Consider the following 22642-nt stretch of genomic DNA (forward strand, 5'->3'; position numbering starts at 1 on the left):
GTTCCCACACAAGGTAGCACAGAGCTGGAAGGAGGAAGAAGGGCGTCCCTGCGCTCTTCGCTATTTTAGGAAAAGCATGGCGCCCTCCGCAGAGGGCCTGCGTTGGCTTCTTGTCTTCTCCCGTGCTCCTCCTTAGAGGGGGGAACTATCTGTGGGCGAGCAGATCTGGACCTGCTGAGGACCCTTCTGTTGCATCACCCGCTGTGACACATCATAATGGGACCCCCCCGCCCGCCCCGGGTCAGGCGGTGCACCTGTGGCCGCCTCTCCGCCCCCACAAACTCATCCCGAGCACGTGTTCATGCTTTACCCTAACCCGTCTGAGGTCCCCTGTACCTAGCTCCCCGCCGTCACCAGCCGGGGGGTTGCTAAAACACCACGGAGACCACGGGAGACCCCAAACCATCGCTCCCCAATGTCCCTTCCTTCCCACAGGGAACTATGATCCGGAAACCGACGGAATTCCCACGAATTTTTGAATGTTCGATCACGATACATGTGCCCTTACAGAACACAACAGTGTGTGTTTGCTTTCCACCGAGATGCCTTCCTCCGTTTTCTCGCGTCGTCTTGGGCCGTCTTCACTTGGGCGCGATCGCTTTCATGCCCACGCAGTCTCCGATGCTCGATTCCGTCACGTACACGTCGCGGTCGTCCACCTGCTCCCGCACGGATGCGTGCTCAGGCTGCTTTCAGGTCTCCAGCAATGGATGATAGCCGGCGCCCGTCCTTGTGCGTGTCTGGGGTCCACCCTTCGCCAGCCCACACCTGTCTACGTCCCGGGTGACAGCTTCGGAGCACGACCTCAGGGTGCTTGGAGCAGGCGCCTGCCGGCGGGGTGATGCGGTTTCCTCCTTGTTGGTTCCTCTTCATTGCTGCACGTAGGCGTGCACATGTCTGCGAGTGTCTGTGTGCACACGTCCCTCTGTGTGTGTCTGTGTGTATGCATATGTGTGTCTTCGTGTGTGTCCCTCTGTGTGCGTGTCTGTGTGCATGTGTGTCTGTGTGTCCGCACACGTGCGTCTGTGCACGTGGGTGTGGTGGTTTGATCATTTTCCTCTTAGGGTCTTTAACATTTTCTCTCTCTCTTTGCTGTTCTTCAGTTTCTCTTTGATACACCGAAGTGGGACATTAGTTCCCATTGTTCCGATAGATGCGGCTACTTTAAAGGTCCATGTGGGTGCTCGTGCATCGCCTCATTTCTGGAATATTTCTCCCCCATCCGCTCTTCAAATGCTGCTTCTCTGCAGTCCCTCTGGTTTCTGGTGATGCTCACTTAGCGACACTGTGAATTCCTTTGGCTCCACTCTCCCCACAGCTCACAGCCCTGTCATAGTTAGGATTTTCATGTTTTATTTCCCTTTTTTTTATCTACGCTGGTTTCAGGGTGGTTCATAAGTGCTACTTTACAGTTCGTTGATCTACTCTTTGACCCTGTGAGGTCTTGGGATTTCCTCCCAAGAAATCCCAGCATGTCTCCTTCTCTGCCTTGCTGTCCCAAGCTCAACAGGGACAGAATGCAGCAGAGGGACAGGCTATCTCTCTGCCATGCTCTGACCCCCGCTGCGGGCTGTCCTTCCTCAAACTTTCTTGTTTTTGTTCAAGGATATGAATGTGCACACAATGACATATTTATGTAAAATGTGATTAGGAACAATTTTGTGTATGTGTATGTGTGTATCTATAGATACACGCATTGCTTCACACTGTGGAATTGGGAGCTGACCGTAACCCATGTTCTGCATTTTGCATTTCTTCCTTTAAAATGTCTATATTTAAGTCTTCCCAACTCACTTGGAGGTGACCTTCCCCAGTGTTTCACGGCTGCAGGCAGTTTTCTGAGCGCCAAAGTCCATCCAACCTGTCCCATACTGACGGGAAGATTTTACATTTGTTATTGTTTTTTATTTTTTAAAAGATGTTATTTATTCATTTGTCAGAGGGAGAGAGAGAGAGAGAGAGCATGCAAATAGGGGGAGCAGCAGAGGAAGAGGGAGAAGCAGGCTCCCCGCTGAGCAAGAAGTCAGATGTGGGACTGGATCCCAGGACCCTGAGATCATGACCTGAGCCAAAGTCAGACTCTTAATGGTCTGAGCCACCCAGGCATCTCAGTGAGCATTAAAAATTTTTTTTAATTTATTTGTTTTTAAATTTATTTATTTAGAGTGATTGGGGGAGGGGCAGAGGGAGAGAGAATCGGAGGCCATGCTGGGCTCGATCTCACGACTGACCTGAGCTGAGATCAAGAGTCACACTTAACCAATTGAGCCACCCAGGCATCCCTCCAAAATGACATCCTTATCAAACCATTTTTTAACAGCAATGTTGTGACAAGGACCACTCGGCCTCCTACCTGCAATTGTGTTTCATGTCTTCTAATTCCTGTCTTCTAATTCTAATTCTGATCGAACACCATCTTTACTAATGATTCCCTTCCCCGCTGTGCAACACCCCCCCGCCCCCCCACCCCCGCCCAGTACTTTGAGACCCTTCCTCTGCAGGGCCTTCCCAGCCCCGTGATCACCTCTTCCCGGGAGAGCCAGGAACAAGAGAAGTATGTCCTGGGCTGGGTCACTGCAAGACTCCAGTGCAACCTGCCTCTTTTCTCGCATTTTCCGGCAAGCAGTCAGGAGGAGTCAGGCTGTATCTTCAACACTTTGCTTGGAAATAGCTGCAGCTGAGTATTCAAGGTCATGACTCTCAAGCCCACCTTTCCTAAAACACCAGGTCACAAACACAATGCAGCCAGGATCTTTGCCACTTTTTAGCTGGGGTGGCCTTTGCCCGTGTCCTGTAAGGTGCTCTCCATTTCCATCCAGGACCTTGTCACCATGGCCTTTGCCAGTGTACTGATAGTCTGTCTGTGAGTATGCTGGCCTTCCCCAGGCTTTCTCTGGAACCCCTTTCTCTGGAACAAGGCTTTCTCTGGAACCCCTCTTTGCTTCCTGAGCTGTTGCCAGAATCGTCCTGGGTGTCTGTGCATGGCAATGTGGTCTGTTTCTAGTTCCTTAGAACTGCTCCAGCCTCTACCTGCTACCCACATCCAATGCCGCTTCCACATCTTCACATATTTGTTATAGCAACACCCCACTTCCGGTACCCAGTCCTGTTGTAATCTGTTCAGGGGATGCTTTACCAAGAACTACAGACAGGGTGGGCTTGTGAGCAAGAGAAATTCATTTCTCGCAGTCTGGAGCTGGGAGTCGGAGATCCGGGTGCTGGCAGAATCGGTGTCTGGCGAGGGCTCACTCCTGGTTCACAGATGGCCTTCCGGCTGTGTCCTCACAGAGGGAAAGGGACAAGTGCCTCTGTGGGGCTCTTTCATAAGGGCACTAATCCCATCATGACCCAATCTCCTCCCATGGGCCCCACCTCCAAATACCATTACACTGGGGGTTAGACTTCAACCTATGCACTGGGGATGGGGGTGTGGGGGGGGGACACACCTCTCCCATCTATAGCCGTCTTCACTGTCATCTTCATGGATGACATTATCCTTCTCATCCTCAGTTATGACCCTTCCCAACTGGGAACTACCTACCAGGCAGGTCCCTCGAAAAGCTTGCATGCAAAGAAGGCAGACTGATGTATTTTTAAAAAAATGACCAGGACCCATTCTACCCCTAGGAATGAAGAAAGGCAGCAGAATACTATATATATATAAATATATATATATATATATATATATATAATCATCTCAGGGCGCCTAGGTGGCTCAGTTGGTTAGGTGTCTACTTTCAGCTTGGGTCATGATCTCGGAGTCCTGAGATGGAGTCCCGCATTGGGCTCCCTGCTCAGTGGGGAGTCTGCTTTTCCCTCTGCCTCTGCTTTTCCCCCTGCTCTCTCTCTCTCTCTCTGTCAGATAAATAAATAAAATCTTTAAAAACAACGCATCACATTTTGGTATATAAAACAAAAATCCTACAACTCTGTTCTAAGCAGTGGTTTCTGATAGAGTGTATAACAATAAACTTACAATAATAAATCATGGATTATTATTTCTCAAATATAAGTTTTGACTTTGTATTTCTCCCAAACAATACAATTACCTTGGCCTTGTATAGAAATTATTGCATTACAGGGATTTAATTGAACTGATCTAAACCCTCTGTCCCTTAAGTATATTTTGTGTTCACTCTGTTACTTTTCCAAAATTTTTCCTGTTTCATCTCAATCTTGAGCAAGGGGTCTTGCTTAAATCCATTTTAAAATGTGAAATTTGTCTATCGATAAAAGAAAGAAAGAAAGAGCGGGCCATTATCACTTTAACACATACTACAGGGCACAGTAGGAGGTGTTGATGGGGACACAAGGTAATCCTGTGTCCCTCTGTGGCGGCAGAGAGGATGGTCTTGTTTTCCCAACTAGACTGAAAGCCCAAACTGCTATGTAATATTGAGATACTGAAATCTTTGTCACAAAGGAAAAGCTTGTCTTTAAATCATTTTATATTATTTAAAAAATATATTTATTTATCTTTTTTGGGGGGGGATGCAGAAGGAGAGGGAGAGATTTCCAAGGAGACTCCAAGTTGGGCATGGAGCCTGACCTAGGGCTGGATCCCAGGACCCTGAGTTCATGACCTGAGCATGACCCCTGATGGAGAGGGGACAGATGGAGTCCCGGGGCAGGATGTCTAGGGAAGGGAATTGTCCAGACCTTTTAGCTGCTCTGGGTTGGATACATAACAAGGATGGGCAAAAGCAGAAGTGAACCTGTGTCCTGGGAGTCGAAATAAACAGCTTCAGTCAATCACAGGGGTAAACTAGGAGAGAGGAAAAATAGGACAGGTTCAAGGGCTTTGAGAAATCAGAGTTTGTACTCAAATGCATTTTTTTCCTTTTCTCAAAATGCTGCTGAGCAGGAGCTCTCTACATAAGATGTATGTAGAATAAGATGTCTGTATACAGGATATAGAGTATATAAAATCATATATAATGGGATATATGTAATAAATAAGGATATCGATATATAGATAGGCAGATAAGATATGTGTAGGAAGGGCACCTGGGTGGCTCAGTCAGTGAAGCGTCTGCCTTCGACTCAGGTCACTGCTCTCAGGGTCCTGGGATGGAGCCCCATGTGCGGCTCCCTGCTCACTGGGGAGGCTGCTTCTCCCTCTCTCTGCCTCTCCCCCTGCTCATGCACTCGCTTGCTCTGTCTCTCTCAAATGAATAAATTAAAAAATATATATTTTGAAAAAAGATGTAGGTGCGATCTACATTTCATCCAAACATCTGCAAATAAAATCACATAACGTGCAGTGGGATTGGGTGTTTGGACATCTGGATCCCTCTAAGCGCTGGGGACTGTTAGGGCACCGAGTCCTCCGTCCGGAAGGGTGAGAAACGAGATCTGCTCGTCCTTCTCGGGCCCTACCCAGATTCTTACTCGACCCGAGACTGCCAACTCTGCTTTCCAGCTCCAGAAGCGGCCCCTGTCTCCCGGGGGACCGAGCGGTCCTCGGGGCTGGGATCGGAGCCAGAGGCACCCAGTTTCGGAGCGAGGACCGCGGGTGTAAGGAGGGTCGCGCCCGGTGTCGGGGGACGTCTGGGCGCCGCTCCCGTGCAGGCCGGGTCCGCCGGGAGTCAGGCGCTCCCCGGAAACCCTCGCAGCCGCGTCTGTCCGTTCGCGATCCGGGAAACACCCCGAGAGCGCAGGGTCTGAGGAGGCCCTTTGCGGGACCGGTCCACGGCCGGACATCGTTGGCAGACCCGCTTTGGCTGTGCTACCTCCTCTGTCTATTTTCAAAGTTGATTTATTCTCAAGATGTTTCTTTTCTTTTTTTTTTTTTTTTTAGTAACCTCGGACACCCGGTGTGGGGCTCAAGCTCGCCACCCACACCGAGCCTCAGGCTCCTCCCCGAGAGTCGGGAGCCCCCATTCGTCCTCTTTAAAAAATGCATGAATTAAACGGGAGACGGACAGGCCAAGCCGTCTAATTTGTTCTTTGTGGAAACTCCCCGGGGTGGAGCACCCGAGGGAGCCCGAGGCCGGCCCCGCCCCGCCGATCGCGCGGGCCAGGCCCCTGCCCCGCCCCGCCCCGCCCCCTGCCGTTGACGGGTGCTATCGCTCCGCCCCTGGCTCTGTGATTGGTCTGCCGCTTCCCCGCAAGCTTTCCCAACTGGCTGGGGGCGCTCCCGCCCCGCCCACTGGACGGCCGTTGCCCGGGCGACGCAGGCTGCGGCGCTTCCGCATCCACTGGGAGTGCGAGGTGGGCTTGGGCCCTAGCCGCGGCGAGTGAAGTCTTCTCGGGCGGTGCGGGTCGTACTCAACGGAGACCCTCGGCGGGCCGGTGAGCTGGGCAGGGGGCGGCAGGGGGCGCCAGCGGGCGGCAGGGGGCGGGGCCGAGGGGGAGGGCGGGGCCATCTGTCACCACGGACCCGGAGGGGCCCCCGCGCCCCGCCGTGATCCCGCGTGGACGTGCCCCTGCGGTGGACCTGGTGTGGACGGGCGCCCGCGGTATACCGGGTGCAGGCGCCCCCGCTGTGTCCCCGCGGACTCCGCTGCCCCGCAGCGTGCGCGCGTGTCGTGCCCCGTCTGTGCACTGGCGAGCGTGCGCCCCCCGTGCCCCGCCGCACACCAGCTCGCACGCGCCCGGCTGCGATCCCGCGCGGTCGGGGACGCCCTTGCTGAACGACGGGACGCCTGCGCGCCTGCAGGTGGAGGAGGCCTGGACAGGAGGTCCCGGCACGTATCCTCGGCTGCGCGGCCCCGCGGCGTCCCCGGCCCACCCGACAGCACCCGGTCGGCGTGGCGCCCCCGGCATGAGGAACACGAGCAAGGAGTTGCAGGGCGCGGCCGGCCGCCACGCCCCCTGCGGTGAGTGACCCGCAGCCTCCGCCCCGCTGAGCCCCGCTCTGCTCCGGGGCAGGGGCCCGCAGGTAGTGCTGCTCCTGGGCCTCAGGGTCAAAGCAGCTTAAAGGGAAACAGGGAGAGTAAAGTGGGAGGGCACCCAGAACCCAGCTAGTCTCCATGTTCCCCGCAAGAACGCAGGCCTCCTACTGTTGCCTCCGCTGGTGGAGGGTGGAGGGTCTCTATCCTGTGATGGTCGGACCCGGGGTGAGCCTCAACTGTCTCCGGGAATGTAAGCACTTCCATTTCCATCCCATTTCCTGGATGCTCTGCATCCCAGAGCATCTCGTGACCTCTCTTCTGCTGGTGATTTATGCCCCCGCCCAGTTAACCACGTCTTGGGATTTTCGTGGCTGGGCGCAGAGAAGGATTGGGTGGAGGGTTCTGGGGGCCAGCTGGGCAGAAGGGAGGGAAGGAGAGCTGGGTGCTGTGGTCTGTCTGTGCCTCTTGTCTTGATTCCTCCCCTTCTTGGAAAGGTGGAAAGAAAGGCTGGAGAAGGGGGGGCTCAGGTGCCCTCCGGGGAGCCTCGGGGTGGGAGCTGGTGGGCACCTGCAGTGCCCGCATCTGCTCAGAAGTGGCCTTCTCATTCCTAAAGGAGCTGGTGACCTAGTCCAGAGCTCTGTCATTGCCATTGGTGACACCGTGGGTGTGCTGGGGGCTGGGTGTGTAGTGGGTGGGGGTGGGGCAGCTGACCGGGTCTCCTTCTCCACTGTGGGCTCTCAGCCTCTTTGTGACTTCCCCCAGCCTTAGTGGACTCTTCTGTATACAGGACATCAGAGGACACTGACAAGGGCCAGGCACTTCTGTACACTAACATTTAACCTCAAAACAACTCGACATTGTATCATTAGCCCCGGTTTTTAGACGTGGGCACTAAAGCACAGAGAGTTTTAGGAAGCTGTCCAAGGTCACACATCTCATGGGGGCTCCTCTGTCCAGGCCTTGCAAGGCTGCAGCTGTCCAAAGGCAGGAGAATGGCCATCAGCCACCAGAGCTCCAGCATAAGTGGGCATTAAACACTGCCTTGGACTAGAGTTCCGGGTGGCTCAGTTGGTTAAGCCTCCAGCTGCTGGTTTCTGCTTGGGGCATGATCTCAAAGTCCTGGGATCGAGTCCTACACCTGCTCCTGTGTTCAGCCGGGGGTCTGCTTGACATTCTCTCTCACTCTCCCTGCCCCTCTCCTCCACCCAACACGCCGCCGCTCTCTCTTTCTCTGTCAAATAAATACACAGATCTTTAAAAAGGAAATCTACATGATACCCAGCACTGCTGGTAAAAATAAAACAAACAAAAAGAAATCTACACGGGTGGTAATTGATCACAGTAGTAGTGGTAGTAATTGCTGTACAAGTACCAGTAATTTCTAAGTGATAGAAGCTACCAGACAGTTCTCATTCCTTTTACCGTGTGTGTGTGTGTGTGTGTGTGTGTGTGCATGCGCGCAAGCATGCCTGTGTGTGAGCTCCTTTGCATGCAGTTATGAATGCCTGGAGTAGAGCTCAGTGCCTGCCCAAAGCTTCCAGTAATGAGAAGTGCAAGATACACCATTCTCTGTGGATTAATTAGTAATGAAAACACAGAGGACAAATAAAGCAAGAAGTGCATGCCTTCCCTCTAAAAGGGAAAATATTTGAGTTGAAAGTGATGAGAGTAGGAAGCTGCTTAGTTCTTTCTCCTAAGTCTTAAATTACCTGTGAGCTTCTGCTCCATTCTTAAACCTTTCTTAATGCTTTTTTTCATTCTCAATAGTAAGATGTTGATTCAGCTAATTGCTGTCCTTTGATATTCAAATATTTTGTTATGTTAATTATATTCGTTTTCAGGCAGTGAACACAGTTTTTAGTTAGAGGTAGAAACTGGTTGTTTAAGCTTTACCTTTAGAGAACAGATGTTCATGAGATACCTGTGTGTTACATAAATTAATTTTTTAAAAATATTTTGTTTATTTATTTGAGAGAGAGAGTGAGCAAAGGGAGGGGCAAAGAGAGAGAATCTCAAGCAAACTCTGAGCTGAGTGCAGAGCCAGATGCGGGGCTTGATCCCAGGACCCCAAGATCAGGACCTGAGCAGAAACCAAGAGTCAGACACTTAACCAACTGAGCCAGCCAGGGGCCCTCTACATAATTTAATTTATTCAGCACAGTTTTCCTGTGATCCTACCGTATTAGAGTTCTCCAGATCAATGGATCCAACAGTGCATCTCTCTGTCATTAATCGGCTATCTATCATCTGTCTATGGACCATCTATCTATCTAAAGGTTTATTTTAAGGACCCGGCTCACACAATCGTGTGGCTGGAGGCCGAGCCCAGGGAAGAGCTTATGTTGCATTTGGAGTCTAAAAGCTGCTTAGAGGCAGAACTGCACCCCTACCCCGGGGACCTCAGTCTTTTTCTCGCAAGACCTTCAACTGATTTGATGAGGCCCACCACATGATGGAGGGTGATCTGCTTTAATCAGAGTCCACTGCTGTAAATGTTAATTTCACCTAAAAATGCCTTCAGAGAAGTCTGCGTGTCCCCGATCTCTTTCTTCTGTGGGATCACAGTGGGCACCGATAACTGCAGGTCTGGGGTTCTGTTTTCACCTCTCCCTCCCAGCAGGGGCAGGTGTTCCCAAAGCAGCCTGTAGGGCTGTTTCCTGGATGCCCCTACCTCCTGTGCCCACTTCGGGGCTCCATGGCTCTGCTGATGCCATGTTCACTGCACTGCCCGTGGCCCCCCTGTCCGTGGGGCACAGAGCAGGAGGGGAGGAAGGACAGACAGCAGGCTGCCTTCCTCTCCCTTCCTTCTTCCTTCCCATGTTGCCCCTCCTCCTGCTCATGGCCCCCACCCACGGGAGTGGCACCCCTTCCGTCTATGCTCATCATGCTGCTGCTCTGTGGGACTCACTGGACGTTCCCGGGGAGCCAGACTCAACCTTGTCCCCTGCCTGGGACCTGCGGTGGCTTTCTGTTACACCTGGCTGCCAGGCTGAGGTCCTGGCCTCCTTCGGTCTCCTTGCTCTTGGGACCTCTCACTCGGTCCCACTGTGGCCTCTGGCATAGGCCTTGGGAGCAGCGCGGTGGGCCAATGGAGGCGTGGGGGCATCACGTAGGGAGGTCCCCAGAGGAGGCTTCCCCGAGGGCCAGCCTGCCTCTTCCTGCCTGGGTCAGATCTGGGCAGTGCCACTTCTGGCCTGGGCTATGTGTCTCAGCGTCGTTCATCTGCTGAGCTCAGCAGATCTGGCCCAGCCTTGGTCCCATGCCCCCCACGCTAACCTGTGGTGTTGTGAGTGTCTTAGGATTCTTCGAGAATGTGCACTCTCCAATATATCCAGAAATGCCGGTTACTCCCAGTTCCCCGGAGGAGAGAGACCCAGGACGCACAGACACAGGGGGATTGGGACACATTGGAGGAGGCCCTCGTACCACTGCTTTGGAGCAGAGGTGCAGCCTGGGGCAGAGGAACACAGGGTCTCATATAAGGAACTCTTCCTTCTGGCAGGACCAATAGCTGGCATGCCAGTGGGCTCCGGAGACTGGTGCCTACAAGCCCACTGCAGGTGTTCCCAAGGGGGTGGTGATGTCTCACATGCTGATGTGCCATGCCGTGGGAGTTTCTCCTGTGCTAATGTCCTGTGGTGATGTCTCTTATGCTTATGTCCTGTGGAGGCTGAGATGCTCTCCATGGCGTGGCTGTGTTGTAGGCAGTGCAGCAAGCCAACCTGAACTTGGTGTAATTAATTGGCCCTCGGCCACCTCTTTTCTAGACTGGTATTACCACCTTCCCGTGAAGCGGTCTGACAAGCCCGTGGATGTCCCACCGGCCTCCCAGATCCCGGGCCTCAGTGATCTGAAGGAGCCTCCCAATGGACACCTGCCTGGGCCCCGGAGGTACTGGGTAAAAGAAACAGACTCCGAGTACGTAAAGCTTGCGAAGCAAGGCGGCCGGCCCGGTAAGCAGCCCACGTGCGCCCCAGGGTCTCCGCTGCATGGGCCAAGATTATTGGCTGGTTTTGGTCCTCATGGTTCCATGTGAAAATACCTGTAATGTCTCTGAGTTCTGCCCCAGGCCAGTGGACATTGAGGGTCAGGCCACAGCCTGGGGTGGGTGTGGCCCGTAGGATGTCTCCTTTTTAAAGGTAAAGACTAAAAAGACCGAAATTGCGGAATTGGCTTGCAAGCGACCCTGTGTTAGAGTCTCCGCCCCCATCCTGGTGGTCCAGGTGTAGAGGGTCCCCAGAAGCAGTCCACCTCCCCAGAGAGCCTCTGCCTGCAGTTCTGTAGCCTTGCTGGGGAAACCAGTTCTCGAGCTGCTGGAGCGTGGGCTCCTGTGGTTTATGATCACAGCCCTTACCCGGTGTGTTGGTGCATCTCAACACCAAGGTCACAGATGCGTTTCAGCGGCGGTGCTGGTGAGCATCCACCTCGGTCCACAGTTTAGCTGAGAACATGCTGCCTATTGAGCTCATACAGATCGCTAGTGAGGGGCAGGGCTCAGGCCCTGTGGTAAGGGATGCTAAGAGCCACCGCCTTTCCTGTCCTGTTTCCTGGCCACCATACTTCCCCAGGAGGTTGTCACAGGTGGTGGGAAACAGCCCTGCAACACCCAGGCTTGGATGTTCAGGAACCCAAAACTCACCATCCCGCATCCGTCCAAGTCAGGCCAGGCCAGGACAGGACCTGCAGTGCTCCTCTACCCTCTTTCCCACTCCCCGGCCTCGGGGTAAGAGAAAGTTCCTGGGATAGCCGGCAAAATCTAGATGGGACCTCCGAGTTAGATGACAGGACGGCATCAGCACTGACTTCCCAGTGCAGATCTGGGTGCTGTCATTATGTAACACCAGTCTTCCAGAACCTTCCACCCAAGTTCATGGGGGCAGAGGAGGCCACAGGTCTGCGAGGGGCTTCCAAATTGCTCCCCAAACAGCAGTGATGGTGATGACACTAATGAAGGAGGGGAGGGGGAGAAATGCAGCAGATGTGAGCCTCTGGGGAGGCTGGGAAAAGGGTTGGGGGTTCCAGCTGTTCTGGCAACTTTATGGGAAGCTGCCTGCTACTCGTGTGACATGCTCACCCCCGCGGCTTTTTGGCTTTGAGATTTGTTGAAGCACTTCGTCCCCGGGACCAGGAAAGGCTCCCCGGTGGCCTACTCCTTGCCAGACTGGTACATCCACCACAGCAAGCCACCCACGGCCGAGCAGAGACAGTGAGTATCACGGGCTGCCTCCCTCGTCGTTACAGGGAAAGTAGCCTGCTCTGCATTTTAGAGATTCTATTTATTTATTTGTCAGAGAGAGTGCGAGCGTATAAGCAGTGGGGGCAGCAGGCAGTGGGAGAAGCAGATTCCCTGCCGAGCAAGGAGCCAGAAACAGGACTCGATCCCAGGACCCTGGGATCATGACCCGAGCTGAAGGCAGATGCTGAACTGAGCCCCCCAGGCGCCCCATTAAGCCAACAGGTCTTGAGTAGGGGCACTAAGAGTGTGAAATGACAGCCCCAGGTGGTACAGCAGCCAGGATGGAATGGGTCAGGGTGCCGCAAAATGGATGACTGTGCAGGGGTCCCAGGGCTGGACCTCCGGGGCTGCTTAGGGGACACGGCTTCAGACCTTGCCTTGTTCCCAGGGCCGGTGACAGTGGCTGGTGAAGCGTTCTTCACACTGAAGGACGCCGGTGCCCTGCGAGGCCAGAAATGCAGACAGTCCCAACCCATGGTGGTCACAGAGCTGTGGGGAGCCCTGTCCCCCAGAGTGTCTGCAGTGTCTACAGAATTCCTGTGTGTGGGCGTGCACACTGTAGCCTCCATGCTACACGTGACCAAGGGGGCACCTAGCTGTCCCGTGGCTGTGAGGACACTGAGCATCCTTGAGGCCTTCTGCAGCCCAGGGGGCAGCTGCTCTAGCTGGGGCCCGAGCCCACGGACGGGGTGTTCTGGGAGGGTAGCAGGCAGGTCCTCCTCCCTTCTCCTGGGCCACGTGCACTGCCCCTGCCACTGTATTCCTGGCTGTCCTCGTCCCAGGTGGGGAAGCAGGAAGCATGGCTGTCCCTCCCATCCTGTGTGCCCTTGCCAATCTTCCAAGCTTCCTAATGGCATTCCCAGCCTGTAGGGGTGAGAGGTAGAGAGGAGAAAGGTTGGAAGCCCAGGAACTGCAGTGGAAATTGTCCCTTTCTCGGACATTCCAGCGCTCCCTTCTGGGCCCTGGGGCTTCTCCCTGTCTGCAGAGAGCCCTAAACATGGGAGGGCTCGCTCTGCCATCCCTGCAGTGAAGCAGGGGGTGCCACACCTGTGGGCTTCTCTTCCTGGGAATTGGGGTCCTGTCTGTAGCCTGCATTCCCAGCCTCTGCCCTCTGCTCCCTGCCCTCTGTACCAGCTTTCCTGGGGGCCTCCAGCCTGCCTCCTTCCTCCCTTTGTGTCAGGGGCAGCGGGAACCCCTTTTTCTCTGTACTTCTTGGTGCTCTGCTGACTTTGTCTGTGTCCCTCCATTCCCCTGCTCGGAGCAGCCCGGGCTCAGCCAGGCGATGCATCCTGGAGGACCGGCCCTCCCCTCCATTCTCCCTTTTCTCCCCTCCTCTCCTCCCCCAGCTGCAGTCCCTGCCCTCTCCATGCCCCTCACTGCTGCCAGGATAAAGTCCCAGCCCTTAGCCCTTAGCCCCCAGCAGTGTGTGGGGGGTGATGACAAAGGACAGTGCTGGCAGGTGCACATCCCACCCCCCAGCCTCCAGCCGGCCTGAGTACTGGCCAGTGGAGACAGCACACCAGGCTGGGAGTTTAAGTACTACATTACAAACGACCATGGGGGCGCCTGGGGGCTCAGTCGGTTGAGCTTCCGACTCTTGGATTCAGCTCAGGTCAGGGTCCTCGGATGGAGTCCCGTGTCGGGCTCTGCAATCATTGCAGAGTCTGCTTGGGATTCTCTCTCTCCATCTGCCCCTTCCCCTGCTGGCGTGCTCCCCCCACCTCATCTCTCTCTCTCTCAATATAAATAAATAAGGTCTTTTTAAAAATGACCATCAAACAGAAAAAGGATATTATTGTTGTGAAATGGCAGATATTGAAGGGGGTCTAGAGAGTTTGAGTGGACAAAGTAGTAGATGATACTGTAACAGAAATAATTAGTTTCTAATTCATCTACTTCAAGAATTCTTAATGTAAGATGCTCTCATTTTGCTTATTATGTCACCTTGTGACCTCTGACTTGGCCTCCGATTCTGGGAAGTAGCCCTGGAAGCGTTAGTCATTCCTTCAGTGGAACGGGGAGGGATGGTCTGCGTGAGCTGGTGTGGGAGGAGGGAAAGGGGTGGTGTTTGCTGTGTGACCCCAGAGAGGGAGGGGGAGGGGAGCAGGGAGGAAAATAGGAAGGATGGAGGAGGGGGAAGTGGTGGAGGGGAAGGAGGGAGGAGGGAGGGGAAGAAGGGTGAAGGAGGGGTGGCGGGGTGGGGAGGAGGGGGAGATGAGGGGGGCTTCAGGTCAGAGCTCTTGTTGCTGCAGGATCCCCGCCATCTCCATGCCCGATTACATGGTTTACGAAGAGTTTAACCCCCAGCAGAGCAACGGAAGCTATGAGTCCAGGAGGGGGCCTTTCGACTTCGACGTGAAAACGGTTTGGCAGAGGGAAGCCGAGGACCGTGAGAAAGAGAAGAAAAAGGTGAGGGCCAGGCGCCCGCGGGGCTGTGTCATTGCGCTTGCCGCTCCCTGAAGAAGCTGACACTGGGTCTCTTGTCGCCACAACACTGATGGCTCTGTGTTTCCTTGTTTAAAAGACTTACTTATTTTAGAGAGGGAACGTGTGTGGGAGGGGAGGGGCAGAGACAGAGTCTCAGGCAGACTCTCTGCTGAGCGGGACCCTGACACAGGCTGGATCCCAGGACGCTGAGATCAGGACCTGAGCCGAAAGCAGGAGTCGGCGCTCAAACCACTGAGCCACCCCCGCTCGCCTTCCGTTTTGTATTTTAAATTTGAATTGACTGAAAGACAAGAGGCCATGGTAATTTTTTTTTTCTTTTTATGAATATTGACTCTATGGGGTAAGATTACCTTGTACCAGGTGAGTTTTAATTAGCGAATGCTTGTCTGGGTGGCCTCGACATGCCTCTTCCCATTTAGCGTGTATAAAAATGACATTTTGTATTTATTCGTATCTAGTCTCTAAAGGTGTCTATTGTGTTCAAGTCGTTTAGTGAAGATTTTCCTGGAATGCTCTTTTTTTTTTAATTAAGTTCTTTTTTATTTTTATTTTTTAAAGAGTTTATTTATTTATACATTAAAAGAGCAGCTACAAAGTCAAGGGCCATCTCTGGTTTGTGGCCTTGTGGTTGGGGTGTCTCAATTCAGAGGCCTTCTGACCCCCAGGCTGGAGCCCCACTGTCAGGACCAAGCACTGGCCACCGATGCTCCAGCACCAAGGTCTTGATTCTCGGTACATGGGGTAGGGAGAGTGGGGTTCCTGGCCTGGACCATCTGTGCCTGACTCCCAGGCTTGGCTTCTCCATGTCCTGATTTGAGGAGAACTGCTGACTTTGGGGACTCAAGCAGTTGAACCCTGCATAGAATGTCAGGTGTCTGCCATGGGCTGTCTGGTCCTCCTCAGAACACCCCCACCCTCCGGCCATGGTTCCGGCTTCTGCTCTGCTGCACAATCAATGAAGCGGACAGTTTTTAGGACCAGGTCCATGTCTTGGTGATACACAAACAGCTACACCGTTGATTGATAAAGGACATCTTTGGGAGTTAACCACAGCCACCGTGTGCATCTAGAGGACCTTGAAATGCTAAATGCTGTACTGGCCCCAAATCCCGTAGGGTTTCCAAGCCATGGACCAAAGCCATGTGGGGCTGAACCCAGGGCAGGAAGCAAGCCCGTGTGGGCCGCCATACTTAAGGAGGCGGGGTGCCCGTGGGCTGTGGTTGAAGACACCAACATGGCAGACCAACATGGTGGACAGTTGGGTTCCAGAAAGGAAGTGTGGGGTGCCAGCTGGGGGTATGGGCGCTCTGTCAGGGGGCTTAGAGAGCCCAGATGTATCTTCATCACCCATTTCTGTGCATAGCAGACTGCACGGAACCAGGGGACTTCTTGTGTTTTTTTTCTCCCTGTGTCCCACTGGACCTTTGGCACAGCTAGAGTGTGACCTTGAATGTAGATGGAAGTGTGCGCCATATTAAGCTAAGATTTGATGGGTGTCCATCCCCAGCCTCTCTTGAGGGCCTGGCTGTCCTGCCCCTTGTACCCCAGACCCCCCATGACTGGGCCTCAGGGAGTGAGCTGGGACATGGAGCTTTCCCGGCTGTGGCCCCTAACTTGCTACATGGCAGACCCAGGAGCATATTTAGGGTAAAATGCTCCCCATGGGCGACCAGCATTGTGGGGTCTCACTTACCTCTGGGGTAATTGGGCTAGAGCAGGTCTCCCTTTCTGAAAGGCCCCCTTCTCCCCTATAAATGCTGGCGGTACCTTTGTAGGCTCTGTTTTTTGCTTTTTGTTGTTTTTCTTTTGTTTTCCTATAGCATTTCCCCCTATTTTGTGATGCTGTAATTTAGATGCAGGAAATCCACACTCTTCCCGGGTACTGTTCTGTGGGTTCAATAAGCATGTAGCCACCACAGCTAGGAAGGCACTGAGCTCTTCCGTCACCCCCAAAGGTCCCAGCCCCTTCGCAGCCAGGCTGAGCTGCTGCCGTGGAATCGTGGGTCCTGGCTGAGGTGTGACTGTCACATGGGATGCTTGCTGAGCTGTGTTTTCCTGGGGTTTTGGCCTGAGGAGTCATGACCTCACCCCAGGATTGTACTATCCTGTGTGTCCTCTTGCCTTTCTGGAACTGTCCTCCTTCAGTGTCTGAGCATCTGTCCTGCAACCATGGTTCTGTGTGTTTCTTCACACAGGTGAGGCTCCCAGCCATTAACTCAAAGTACCCGAGCAAAGTGGGGACCCCGCTCGGCCCCAGAGACCCTGCAGGAGGCAAACTCTCCTTTCCTCCCATGTAAGTGCATGGGCAGTGCCGACGCGTCTGGGGCAGGCTTGAGTTTGGGCTCTTTGGTCCTCCATCTAGAGGACAAAGGGACAGTAATGACAACAAGGCACTGGGCAGTCAGTGGCCTGACGATGCCCACTTCCTGGGAACACCTTTCAGTGATACGGCTTTGATGTCACATCCCCATGGACTGGCCTCATCCCCTGGCATCTGTCAGGCCCTTGTGGAGTGCAGCTGCCCTCCTCCATGTCTGGACCGTGTGGGTGCCCAACTTTTCCAACCAGCTGCTTTGCCTCCGTGAGCCCGTGTCCTACCCAAGTCACCCCCCAGGGACCCTGTCCTCACTGAGGCTTGCCATTTATTTATTTAGTTTTATTTTTAAATTTTTTAAAAAAGATTTTATCCATTTATTTTTTGAGAGGGGGTTGGAGAGGGAGCACAAGCAGGGGGAGGGGCAGAAGGAGAGGGAGAAGCAGGCTCCACACTGAGCAGGGAGCCCAATGTGGGACTCATCCCCAGACCCAGGATCATGACCTGTGCCAAAGGCAGATGCTTAATGACTGAGCCACCCAGGTGCCCCAGATAACATTCTTTCAAAAATTTACTTATTGAAGTCATCTCTACACCCAGCGTCGGGCTCGAACTTGACCCTGAGATCAAGAGTCATGTGCTCCACTGACTGAGCCCACTGGACGCCCCCACAGTGCATCATCTTTAATGTCAAGGAAGAGCTGATGCAGAAAGTGACAGTTTGGTAAAGAAATGGTAGAGTCCAAGCATCGATTAGCCCCTGGGGGAGGCTGGTGTTTGTGAGGGTGATGTCCCTGAGAAACGTGGCATCATCCTCTAATTGGCTGTCATGGGTACAGGTTTTAGAAATGACTAAGCAAGGGTTGACTGGAAGTATGTTTCTGTGCCAGATGGCTCTGTCTGCGACTCTTGATCTTGGGGTTGTGAGTTCAAGTCCCACCTTGGGTGCAGGGATGATTTCAAAACATAAATGAATAAAATAGACTTGTAAAAATGGAGAGAGGGAAATCAAGATAGAGAGAGGAGTATCTGTGTTATGGTTTAAGGGGCAGTAATGCATCTCATTATCCACACGCCCACTGAGACCTGACCTTGACCATTATGACCCTTTGTGCGGAGGTTTGACCTTCATTTCTCTCTTTTTGAGGCCTGGTCAAAAAGCCAGTTCACCCACAAACTTTTCCAAACTTATCAGCAATGGCTATAAGGATGAGTGGCTACAGCGAGCTGACTCAGAGAAGAGGAGCCCGCAGACTCCCAGGGCGGCGCCCCCGTCTCCATCCACTCAAGAGCCTGAAGGGAGCCAGGATGCAGGGTCGGAGCCAGACCCGGAGGTGCCCGGGGACGCGGAGGACGTCCAAGGTGAGCGCGCCCTGCAGCCCATGTTTGCGGAGGCCTCTGTTCCTTGAGATTTCTTCTCATTGGGTCTTTCACACAGAGTGATTTAAAGACCATGGAAGATCCTACAGAAGGGTGGTGCTCACAGACACACAGGAGGGTCGTATATGTCTCACGCTTCTCTTTATTCCCAGGAACAGCAAAAGTCACGATATCTGTGCCCTTCCATTTTCTTTCAGTTGTCAAAACCTACAGGATCCTCGCCCCACACGTGCACTTCTGGAAACAGAACTCACGGTTCACCCTTGAAATTCCTCCATCTCCCATGTCCCTTACGTTTTGTTATTAAACTCTGAATAGTTTGGAGTAAGTGTCCCTGTCATTAGGTGGTCCAAATCCTGTATTCATTCTGACTTTTCCTGGTCCTGGTAACAGGCAGACTTAATCTTATTTTTGCCCACATCCATTGTAAAGCCCGTCAACCCTGGTGTTGACTTTCCGTGGCTCAGTGATCATTGACCTTTTGTCTGTAGGCAACTAGTTTTTTCTCTCCAGGCTTCATGTCCTTGGTTAAGGAGGAAGGAGCTGTCCAGAGTGCTGCACGTTGACGTCTGTCAGCAGAGTCTCTGCCCACCGTCCCGCCCAGCCCCCGAATGACCCCCATGAGGGCGACGGTGCCTGTGCACCTGCTCAGTGCCCACCCCACGCTCAGTGGCCCGGCTGCCCTGTCAGTGACGTGTCCTGTCTCCACTGTCCTGCTGGATGTGTGACAAGATCATGCTCAGTGTCGCTAGGAAGTGAACTTGTGAACATTTCCACACTAGCTGTGTTCTGCGGCTTCTTGTTTTAAGTGATGCAGCCTTTTAGTCATTGTAAGTAATTGTTAAAAGTATGATTCTTCTAGGAACCAACTCTGTTTTATTAAACTGAACAACTCGCATGCTTGTTCCATATTATAGATGCTCCTTCTCCGAGTGAGTGTTTGCGGAGAAACTGGCTGCATCTGAGTATGAAAAGTGTCTCACACGCACCATTGTTGATGAACATAGTGAAATATGAAGCCGAAGGCGCTGGGCGGCCCTAGATGTTCTTCCCCAGCTGCATGTGCTCCAGCCGCAGCCGAGCCCGCTGTGGCTGTGCTCAGTCGCTTGAGCATCTGAGCCTTGGTTTCGACTCTGGTCGTGATCTCAGGGTTGTGGGATCAAGTCCTGAATTGAGCTCCACGCTCAGTGCGGAGTCTGCCTGACATTCTCTCTCTCCTTCTCCCTCTGTCCCTTCCCTTGCTCTCTCTCTCTCTAAAATAAAGAAATCTTTGAAAATAAATAAATGAGCGAAACCGGCATGACCTGAGAGCGCCAGGAAGGCTGGGGAAGCAGCAGCGCCCCATAACCCAGTGGGATCTGCACGGGGCTGGGTGCACCTGCTTCCACGCTCTGGGTACCTGAGGGTCCCCATGGAAGCTCCTGGCTCCCGCCCTCCCCGGGATTTCTCAGAGGCCACATGTTCTTCCCTTCTGTTTCCTGTTCCTTCTCCTCCCTGTCTTGGCTTTTAACTTGATGCACGACGACAGCCACCCAGAGCTTGCCTTCCCCTTCCGCTGCCCCTTTCTCAGCCAGGCTGTGGGTTGCTGTTTCCCTCCTTGAGATATAGGACTGTGCTTTTCTTTCTTCCCCTCACTGCAAGTTTTGCTGCCTGTCTCCACGTTTCTGGTGATCTGGGAAGCTGGCCTGTGGCCACTGGCCCAGATTTCTAGTTTGCAAGAGCCAATATGGAGGATGGTGCCCAGGACCTGGTGCAGAGCCAGTAGCCATGCCTTGTCCCCTGGGGCTGGGGAAGCGCCCCCTCCCCCTCCCGCTCAGCGCATCCTTAAGGGGTAGGGAAGCTTGCCAGCAGGTGTAGGCAGAGCGCAGAATGTGGTCAGGGCCCCCGCCTTGTCTAGCCACGCTCAGGGTGGAGATGGAGGTTTCCCAGGTAAGCACTGGGCAGGCAGGTAGGACCGTGCATTTCATTTTCATGTAGACTTCTGGAGTAGTCCTGAAAAATCAGGACTGACACCGGCACTTTTCCGTTCCTTAAAATTAATAGGTTAAAATTCTTAATTCGTAAAAAAATGTCATCTTCACGTCTCTTTCCCCATCAACCATCTTTTCCCTTTGCGTTACAGGAGGAGCCCCACCTCCATCGGCGTCCATGCCTGGAGAGCTCAAGTAAACCCCCACCTGCTCCACTCCCAGGATCTCCTTCTGATGGCGGATGGGTCTAACTGCATGCCGGCTCTGTTTCTGAGGCTCCTGCTTTATTTGGTGAACATAGGTTCTTAGGAGATCGGCTCTTAGAGCCAACTTGACACCACTGTCGAGACGGTGCAAGTGTTGGGCGCTGCTTCCTGCATCTCTCCAGGATGTGAAGCAGCACACCTCACTGGCCTGGGATGTTCCAGTGTCTTGGAATCAGCCACTTCCTCCCCGGCCCACCATCATCTGACCTCACCCGCTCCCATGTGAGTTTCCGCTGGCGACATTTCTATTCAAATCAACCATTTAGACTCTACCTAGAAGAAACCCAAAGTCTTTTCCTTTCTTTGGTCCTGCAATATTTGTAGAAATAATTTTTTTCCATTTCAGAAAAATTTAACTCCAGAATATTATGACATAGTTTATACTAAGAAAAGGATTGATTTATTATGCCTTAAGGGTGTAAGCATTTAATGTAGAAGCATGGTAGCATTTGCTGGTTTAAAATGTTTGCTAATATTTTTTGCATAAACTGAAATTTGTAACATTCCACATTTACTATTTTGTATCATTTAGGTAAAACTATGTTTAATTTTAACATTTAATTTAGTAGTCTTAACAAAAATTTTTAAATAATCAGACTGAATTTTCTTATTTTGTAAATTTTGCTACTGTTTATATGCAGGCAATTAGCACGACAGTGTAGTTTTATATTTTGTACATTTAATTCATGAATAAAATAATTTTTCTGGAAGATTTTCAGAAAGCCAAATAATGTCTCAAGCATTTTTTTTTTTTTTATTTGAGAGAGAGGGAGAGAAAGAGACAGAGTGAGCAGGAACAGGGGGAGGGACAGAGAGAGAGTCTCCAGCAGACTCCCCACTGAGTGCAGAGCCCAAACACGGGGCTTGATCCCATGACCCTGAGATCCTGACTGAAGTGGAAACCAGGAGTCAATACTGAACAGACTGAGCCACCCAGGCACCCCAAGTTCTCAGGTATTTTAACATCTCTCCCAGAATAAACTTGGGATGCACTTACCAAAACTTGAAGGAGGGGGAATCCTGCTTCCTACTGGGGCAGCAAACCAGTAGCTAAAGTAGCATCTGGTGCCAGTGCCAGTGCCTCTCCTCCCACTGGGTGGGTGATGATAACCAGCGGTGGGGTGTGAGAGCTCCCCCTGCTGGGCGTCTCGCTCCATGCAGAATGATGTTTCCTTTCACCGGTCTTCACAGAACCGACTCCGGATTCTCTCTCTCTCTCTCTCTCTCTCTATCTATCTATATTTATATCTACAATCAAAACTATATCTATGTGGACGAATGTCCAGGGAATTCTGTTGAATAGTAAAAGCCAGTTTGGAAAGGTAAGAGACTCTGTGTGTGTGTGTGTGTGTGTGTGTGTATTTTAATGACACATTTTAGAAATTGAGGACCAATGAGTGGATGCTAGGGTTTAGGGGATGAGGGGTAGGCGCGTGGATAGGGCACCATGGGGGTTCTTTTGGTAAAGAACCCAGGCCCCCGTCAACTTCTGCTACTCTAGTTCTGCAAAATGTTCGCATTGGGGGAAACGGGGTAAAGGGCACAAGACATCCTTCTGTTTTACTCCTTACAGCTCTATCTTAGTCATTCGAGCTGCTGTAGCAAAAACATCACAACCTAAGAGACTAATACGCAACAGAAACTTGTTGGGGGTATCATTCCCAACTGATAGACCTAGATCGAGCTCAGGTGGGCTCCAGTGACTTACAGAAAGCCAGGGGCTGGCAGGCGTCATGGCCCCAACAGTGGAGTGATTTTCCAGGAGGCAAAGGTCACTATGGGCTGGGCACCAGTTAATAAAGGAAATTTCGGGATTCCTGGATGGACTGGGGGAGAATTCCTAGGTGAGGTAACCGCTCAGAGCCAAACAGTCAGGTGGGAGGGTGTGTGGAACACTGAGACCCTGCAGAGCTGTGTGACAGCAGAGGGGCAGGCGACAGTGTGGGCATGTGGTTATATCTGCCTCTGGGGCCCCAGGCGGGACAATTCCCAGACGTCCTGGCTTTCCTGCCGAGAAGGTCCCTTCCCAGCGTAAGAGACTGCAGATGCTTTTCCTTCTCCATTCCTCCTCATCGACAACCTAAACAACGGCTATGACCCACGACACAGTTTCACGGCCTGCTGGCAGTCTGGAAACCACCGTTCTCCAATCTTTGACATTTCTGCCTGCTGTCTGAATGCAGGAGAGCAGC

At 52.7% G+C, this 22642-nt stretch overlaps 1 protein-coding gene across 2 annotated transcripts; it reads left to right on the forward strand.

Moving 5' to 3' along the window:
• Window positions 1–6160: 6160 nt before the first annotated feature.
• C4H7orf57 (chromosome 4 C7orf57 homolog) lies at window positions 6161–21195 on the forward strand. Of its 2 annotated transcripts, none has more exons than XM_059397169.1 (8): window positions 6161–6294; window positions 6662–6821; window positions 10604–10789; window positions 11934–12042; window positions 14325–14481; window positions 16716–16813; window positions 17982–18196; window positions 20337–21195. In XM_059397169.1, exons 2-8 carry the CDS (start codon window positions 6767–6769, stop codon window positions 20381–20383), a joined length of 867 nt encoding a protein of 288 aa, XP_059253152.1. In that variant the 5' UTR covers window positions 6161–6294; window positions 6662–6766; the 3' UTR covers window positions 20384–21195. The 2 variants fall into 2 exon arrangements, with proteins under 2 accessions (XP_059253152.1, XP_059253153.1); XM_059397170.1 differs by having other exon boundaries at window positions 18030–18196.
• Window positions 21196–22642: the final 1447 nt, after the last annotated feature.

The sequence above is a fragment of the Mustela nigripes genome, chromosome 4 (genome assembly GCF_022355385.1).
Source record: "Mustela nigripes isolate SB6536 chromosome 4, MUSNIG.SB6536, whole genome shotgun sequence".
In the NCBI taxonomy this organism is placed as follows: Eukaryota; Metazoa; Chordata; class Mammalia; order Carnivora; family Mustelidae; genus Mustela; species Mustela nigripes.